Source organism: Callionymus lyra, chromosome 16 (genome assembly GCF_982586985.1).
Source record: "Callionymus lyra chromosome 16, fCalLyr1.hap1.1, whole genome shotgun sequence".
Classification (NCBI taxonomy): Eukaryota; Metazoa; Chordata; class Actinopteri; order Syngnathiformes; family Callionymidae; genus Callionymus; species Callionymus lyra.
Window position 1 is genome coordinate 1132876 of NC_141833.1, and position 7863 is coordinate 1140738.

The 7863-nt window shown below is 39.9% G+C and overlaps 1 protein-coding gene across 2 annotated transcripts; it reads left to right on the forward strand.

The window, feature by feature from the left end:
- On the forward strand, positions 1 to 7609 carry sall2 (spalt-like transcription factor 2). Of its 2 annotated transcripts, XM_087810278.1 has the most exons (4): positions 1 to 170; positions 1441 to 1495; positions 2506 to 6119; positions 6675 to 7609. In XM_087810278.1, exons 3-4 carry the CDS (start codon positions 2748 to 2750, stop codon positions 6963 to 6965), a joined length of 3663 nt encoding a protein of 1220 aa, XP_087666404.1. In that variant the 5' UTR covers positions 1 to 170; positions 1441 to 1495; positions 2506 to 2747; the 3' UTR covers positions 6966 to 7609. The 2 variants fall into 2 exon arrangements, with proteins under 2 accessions (XP_087666404.1, XP_087666405.1); XM_087810279.1 differs by lacking the exon at positions 1441 to 1495.
- The last annotated feature ends 254 nt before the right edge of the window (positions 7610 to 7863 follow it).

Below are 7863 nucleotides of genomic sequence, written 5' to 3' on the forward strand. Positions count from 1 at the left end.
ATAAATAACTGGGTGAAAAAAAAAATGTGTCCGACTGCGCATCCGTGCGAGTGAGCAGAGAAATACTGCGCCAGTGTCCCCGGGACACTTCCCCCTCCCCACTCCTGCGCGAGTCCTCCCCCTTCTATCAGCCCACAATACAGCTGCCAAAATTCATCGTTTCAAACATGGTAAGTTGAAATTTGTCTTCGTTTTTTACGGCTTGTGATGACGACGAGTGGTATGTCTGGGAAATGCACATCCGGGACTGTATTTTCTTCTCTTTTTTTTTTCAAGCGTCATAGAATTATTATGAATCATAACCTGTTATGATGTGCGGGGGCGCGCATCGCATGCAACAGGTCGTTGTACAGTAGCGGGGACGCGCATCCCCGAGCTGTTTTGCTCCAAAGGGACGGAGGCGTCGAGTTTAAAACCGTCGCGATGACAAGATGGCACGGTTAAAGACAATGTCACAAAGGGCTTCTAACATGATTTCGCTGGGAAACATTCCGCCCTTTTAATGTTAATCGTCATTTATTCATTGTAGTGAATATCTTTCTCGTCGCGAATCACTGCTTTTTTAAATGACTATACATTTTTCTCCAATGAGTCATTGATTTAAAGACAGTTAATTTGGGTGTTTTTATTAATAAATAAAAAAATCGAGTGTCAACGTGATAACTCAAAAAGTGTTATCATTTAGTTGGAATTTGAACCCACTCAATTATATCTTCATTTTAAACGTATTGTAAATTGATAATCAAGGAATATAAGGCTATTCTATGTTGATCTTCGGAAAAAAATCCCTTCTGTTAACTCAATAACCTTTTGTTAAAGCAAATGGTGAACGGCAAGGGTGAGAGGGGCAGAAATGGGACAGATTGTGCTTTAAGGTAGTGAAAGCATGAAAGACGATGCTCACTCAGCTGTGCCAATTCAACGCCATTGTTGCAAATTCCACCTTACTCTCAGCTGCCTTCTCCTTGAGCTGCGGGAGACGGGTTTGGCTTGTAGACAACAGGCCTTAAACCTTCACTAAATGTTTCAATGTTTAATATGGCTACCGCAAGTGTTGTGTTGAACTAGTGTGACAGTGAAAGAAACAAATTCTGCTCAAAGGAAGGAGTGTTCACTCGCCATTTGAATGCAAAGCAGAAGGTGAATAAGTGAGCCCTGTCTGTGTGTATGTATGTCTATGGTGCAGGAGATTCGATTTGATTAGATTTCCTTTATTATTCCCACAAAGGGAAATTTTAGTTTACAGCAGCATCATGGGGAAAATACAACACACAAGAGCATAAAAAAAAGAAAAAAAAAGAATAAAATACTTAAATAAGAATACAATACAAATAGAATTCTAAATGTATTTATTAATAATTAGTATTAGTGCTACAAATGATACAATGATGATGTTTTATATACTTTTATTGAGTGTAATATACTTTCTTCACTGTGCAGGAAGACAAATGCCGATGTTGCCAACGGGCCCCTGCATAAGTACCATCCTACAAAAGTATGTAACATTGTAAACTGATACGACATCTGCATTTTATGTGCTTGACCCTTATTTCATGTCGGATACTTGATAACGGTGAAGAAAAAAATGCAGAATTTTTAATCTAAACTTGAGCATTATGTTTGTGGTGGGCGGATGTTAGGCTCAGTTTAACCTTTTTTTTTAACAGTGATGCTTATTTTCAGATCTTAAACTTTTGGTTGAGTCAACATTTTAGGTGTTGGATTGTTACTTTTGTCACTACTAATCTCTGAAGCCATTGTCTGGTAACTAAGCTATGCCATGCACGCTTGGGTCTTAACTGCAAGGTTTTTTTCCTTAAACTTTGTTGCTGGCAACTAAAGCATGAACATAGTGGGGAAGAAGTGATCTGTGCAAGGAAAAGTGAATGAGGGATTTATACTATACTGGAAAACTTTTCATCAGTGAGAGCTGTGGGAAATAAGATGTTTGTTATTTTTAATGTTTTCTACAGCCTCTTGCCAGAAGGAAGAGAGCAAAGGTTGAGTGTACTCATTCATAACTGCCGTGGCCCTCACTTACTAGCACTCACACACACACACACTCTTTAATTTTCTTTTTAGTGCATCAGAATCAAAAAACTTACATTGCCAGTGATGTAAACTCAACGTATAATTGTTTTGTGGTGGCAGTAGAGAAAAAAAGATTATAGTATGATTGCAACATAGAAACAGACTCACCCCCAAATATATCCTAGTGCTTTTTCAGTGATTCTCTATGGTCTCTTGAAAAAGGAAGGGCCTTTTAGAGGTTGTGAAGTATCAATGCAGACCAATTAAAAAACATCTGTTTAGTCACATTTTTTACAAACTCATAAAAAACTTTTGTACTACTAGCAGCGTATGATTAAATCACTTTTACACAAATTATCAAACTATGGGTGAATTTTTAGTTTTACCATTGAATCAACTCATACTGCTGTAATTCAGTATTCATTTACGTTGTTAAAGTGACCAATGATTCTACTCATTTTTGAATTTCCCCAGATGTCAATTTGGCAGTGAAGCCACTCTCATATCAACGCAACCAGGAGGCTCCTTTAAGCTTATCAGCTTTTCCTAAGAACTCCAATCCATCATATCTCTTCGTCAACGGACCTTCCATACTGCGCAACTAGTGAGCGTGTATCACTGTCCTACTCTTCCAAACAGACAATACAATCATTTTCTCATTTTCTACATATATTTCTACCTCAAGTGTCCTCAGACACCCATCACAAACAGCACAAATGGCATCTCCCAAATTAGGGTTGTCAGCAACCACCTCTTCTCCATCGACATCCTCTGCCTCCTTATGTCCCCTACCACATCCTGGAAGCCCCAGTCGTGTACCAGAAGGTCCTCCAAGTCCTGTTACACCAACCCCAAGTCCAGAATTGTCTTCTGCTTCAGCTGCTCCTTCTCGATCTCAACTAAGTATTGCCTTGATCCTTGAAGAATTGCGAGTACTGCAACAAAGGCAAATTCAGCAGATGCAGATAACAGAAGAGATTTGTAGACAAGTGCTGCGTTTAGGTGGGCCCTCCTCTACTATGGAAAATCCTACCCAACATCTGTTCCCCATCTTGCCACAGCTTTGTTTAGAAGATACTAAAATGGAAATGAGCCCAACCAACGAGACAACAGACTTCCTTCCGCCTTCCACGGTGGCTCCCCTTTTGGCATGTTTTCCATCTGGTCAAATTTCCTCTCAAGAAACCGTTGAATCTTCAAAGTCAAATACCTCATTGTCACAAATACTACAACCACATAAACTTCAGCTAGAAACATCAGAAGGTACTGCCCAGCGCCACAGTTTTCTAACTTCTGGTTCTAAATCATCTGCATCTTACAATTCTGCTTCCTCTTTAAATTCACTTCCAATTACTTTGGTCACACCTAGCCAATGTCTCCTCGAAAAATCTACGAATACTACTTCTTTTGGTGGTTATAGTGGCCGGACCTTCAGAAATGTTCCCCAAGCACTCCCAGGAACTACATCCCAAAATTCTCTTCGAAATACGTCTGGAGGAGGAGACACCTTTGCTACGTCTGCTGTCGGTATGCCAAACCGTCTTCATGGTTGCCGCTTTTGTGGGAAAATGTTTAGCAGTGACTCTGCTTTGCAGATACATTTACGTTCACATACAGGAGAGCGGCCGTACCAATGTCCAGTGTGTTTGAGCCGTTTTACCACCCGTGGAAATCTGAAGGTTCATTTTCTGCGACACCGTGACCAAAATCCAGAGCTCTCCATGTCACTCTTGCCTCCATCCATGTTCGGAATGGGACTAGGAGCTATTGGAGGATCAGATTTAGGGCAAATCATATCTAACAGCAGCAGCTCAAATGGGCTTAATATGATTAAAAAAAAAAGAAAACTAAACTCTGAGGAAGAATTGTTTGGGGATAATTTAGATGTTGGTAGATCCAATGCTGGATATTCTGCAAGGTCTTCTAGAGTAACCACACCTTCTGCTTTGCCACTTCCTCCTAGTGTAGATCTGGCTTTGATATCTCATTCTCTTTTACAACTAAACAGAGCTGCGGCAGTGGCAGCAGCAGCTTCAATTGCCTCTGGTTCATCCAGCTCCTCCTCAACGGGTACATCATCCTTGACCAGCTCTCTTCCTTCAAACCCCTCATTGTCATCATCTTCCACAATGCCAGGGTTAATTAAAGGTGCCAAAGAGAATCATTTTGATGAAAACACCCCTCCAGCTTCCATTCTTTCTCCTGCAGCATACTCACACTTGGCCCAATTACCTAAGCTTCTTTTTCCATCTGCTTCTTCTTCATCAACCTCTGTTGCACATTCCTCTCTTTTCAACCATCCAGTTTTGGGAATGCTACATACCCCATCCTCGTCCTCCAGCATCCATCAATTGGCCCCATCGAGTGCTTTCCCTTTCTCTACTTTCATCAAGGCCCCAGGTACAACCATGGCATCATGCTCCCAATCATCATCCATACCCGTCTCCACACCAACTTCTGAATCATTCAAACTACAGAGGCTGGTAGAAAAGTTGGAGAAAGCCCCTTCCAACACTGTGCCCCAATGGACACTCTCTAATTCCTCCTCTATCCTAGATGTGTTATGTGGTAGTTCCTCAACCTCTTCACAAAGTTTAGCAAACACTTGCTTCACGAACACCAGTACATCCGCCACATATGTTATGGCCTCTTCACCATCTTCAAATCTGGTGACCTCATCTGTTTCAAACCTCACACAGGACATGATAGCAGCTCTTGGATTGGCTACTAATGTACCAGGTGTTATTTTAGGTGGAATACCACAATCTGTGCGTAATGTTAACACGGATGGTAACATTACAATCAACCAGTGCAGTGTCTGTCTAAGGGTTCTTAGCTGTCCAAGAGCCCTGCGCCTACACCAAGCTACACACCTTGGAGAACGACCTTTCCCTTGCAAAATCTGTGGACGATCATTCTCTACTAAAGGCAGCCTTCGTTCACATTTGGCTACCCATCATACACGACCAGCCAATGCCCGTGCTCAAAACTCTTGCCCACTATGTCAACGTAAATTCACCAATGCTCTGGTACTTCAGCACCACATACGTATGCATCTCGGAGGACAGCTTCCCTCAGATGGCCGTGAAAATCCTACTCAAAATAGTTCATGTGAATTAACTGACGATTCTTTGTCCCAATCACAAACAAATAATGCAGATCCTGTCTCAACTAAAACGCCCCCACTGGAGAAGTTATCACAAGAAACTACGTCACTGGTTCAACCTTCAGAAACCAATTCAGTCACTCTTTCAGAAAGTGTCAAATCAGACTGTACACAGAATTTTCAAAAGAGGAGGCCCCAAAGTCCGAACATTATTCCCATGGCTGATCTTAGCTCAGACACCTTCTTGAATCTCACCATGCAAACTCCTCCTCCCGCCAGCGACAACTCTTCTATCCTTTGTGCCAGTCCCTCACTGGTAAATGAAGCAACTTCAGTTGACAAAGATACTCAAAGCGGAAAACAAAATACATCTGAAGACATTCTTTCACCTGTCCCTGCTTTTTCATCTGATGGAAAAAGTACAGAGCTCCCACATGATGTTATCGAAGCAGACTTTAAAGACGGACCCACTTACTCTGAAAAATTCAATAGTCCAAAAAAAAGCACATCACCCAACAGTGCCTCTCAAATGTGCTCCAGTTCCTCCAACCAAACCCATAGCGACAATGAAGCTACAGGAACCCCGTCCTTAGAAGTCTACCTGCCAAACCTCTTGTCAGTTGAATTAAAGGACATTAACAACGATTCTACCTTTGGACAAAGGGAACTTAAAAAAGATAGAGAAGCTGAACCTTTCAAAACCCCCAGCTTTTCCCCAGCCTTAGAGGCAGAAGAAAGTACTTCAGCCACTAGTGCTGCAAATGAAAGGGAAACACGACAAACCTTTCATGGTGCCGCATATGGAAAAGATGACCGAACAGAAGGTTTAAAGATTAGTGGATTAGTTCCAAGTCAAGTGCCAGATGAGTCTCTGTCTATCAGTCTAGCCCCAACACTCCCATCTCCAATGTCTCGCCCAGAGAAAAAGACTTACTGTTGTTCTGAATGTGGAAAAGAGTATGCCAGCCGCAGTGGACTCAAGGTGAGTAATATAAGTAAACCTTCAAATTTGGTACAAACTTTATGGAATATACCTTTTCCAGTGGTCAATTATTATATTATATTAACAATGTTCAAGTTCTGAGAATTCTATAAAAAAAACAGTGGAGGTATTTTAAAAATGGAATAAAAAAAAACATTTATCCTATAGCAATGTTTTCCAGTTTATTATGAATTGTAATGCAATTTCAAATGTCATATTTTATGCATAGGTTGAAAGTATGCATTAATCACCAGGCAATAGCATGCAATATACAGATTACAAAAGAATGAAATCAGGGCATCCATTGTGTGGACCTACATTTTGAATCAGATTGAGATACTTCTATAGAAAGCCACCATCTATTTTTGCAGACACGTCCCTGGATACTAATAATAGACGGAACCAGCATTTGAACAAATCTAATAAAAAAATTAAAAAAAAGTTTAGACTTTACATGTTCATACAGTACTTTAATCACTGAAATAAAAACAGTATCAATGGCTATATGTTTTTGCAAATCAACATAATTAATACATTCTCCTTTCTTCATTACAGGGCCATATGAAGCATCACAGTGCATCTGTGAAAACCACTCGTCCAGGTGGCCGCAGCGTTCGCTCCACTTCTGAACCGCATCAGGCTTCAACTTTATTGAATTCCTCAAGAATCCCTGGCACGAGAAGTTCGACAGGATTTTGGAACCAATACCAATCTTTCCTCAACTCCAGCTCTGAGTCAACAGATGATGTTAACTCTGGCAGCCAAGCAGACAATGAGTCTTTGGCAAAATCTCTGAACAAAGAACTATTAGAGCAGAGTGGGGGTAAATCCAGTGAGCAGTCCTAACTCCACAATGCAGTTGGAGGTACTGTTAGTAATGTACACACCAGGATAATCCCATACAGTTTTGCTAGCCTATCACATGATAAGTAGTTTGTTAATCAGAGTTTATTGTTTGTCTGTGAAAGTGGTGGTTTACTCCACTTAGTATTGTAATGTTCAAATGTAAAATATGACTGGTAAAAACATATTGAAACAAATGGTTTCCCGTAACTACAGTGAAAGATTAGTTTCATGTCTTGTGAAAATTTTAATGCAAAAAATGTTTACATAATATTATTAAGTCATCTCACTAAAACGTTTTTAAAAAAAAGAATCTGCATTATTTTTAGGTGGACATCCTTGTTTGTCCTCAAGTATGTAGGTAACGATTAAAATATACACTTTTGGACCTGAAGATTCAGCATCTATAGAGTGACACATTTTCTGTGGTAATTTTTCTGAATGTTGTGTGGTCCAGAATTACTGAATGTAACATTAATTCCTTTTCTATGCTTACGTAAGACATACAATATATGTTGTATGCTTTTAGTGTTGGTGTATTTTCATTTTTGATTGGTTTAATCTTTTTTGTCTTGTTTCAGTCATCAGTTATTCACAGATTAAATTTGTACAAAGAGAAATCAAATAAATGAGGGCGTTGCAAAATGGCTGACATGCTTTTTCCTGTTTTATTTCTTTTTTAAATACTGGCAATAAAGTCTGATTCTGAGATAAATAATTGATGAAAAACTATATTGATTGATTATCAAATTGTACCCAATTTTGCCAATGGAGGACTTCTCCCTTCAAAGGTTAAAACAAAAGATAATGGGTGGACTGGTGCCTGTCAGTAAAGACTGTAATTTTGTGAATCATGTACGTGCAAAAATACACTTCTATCATCTCGTGGACTATAAGAACA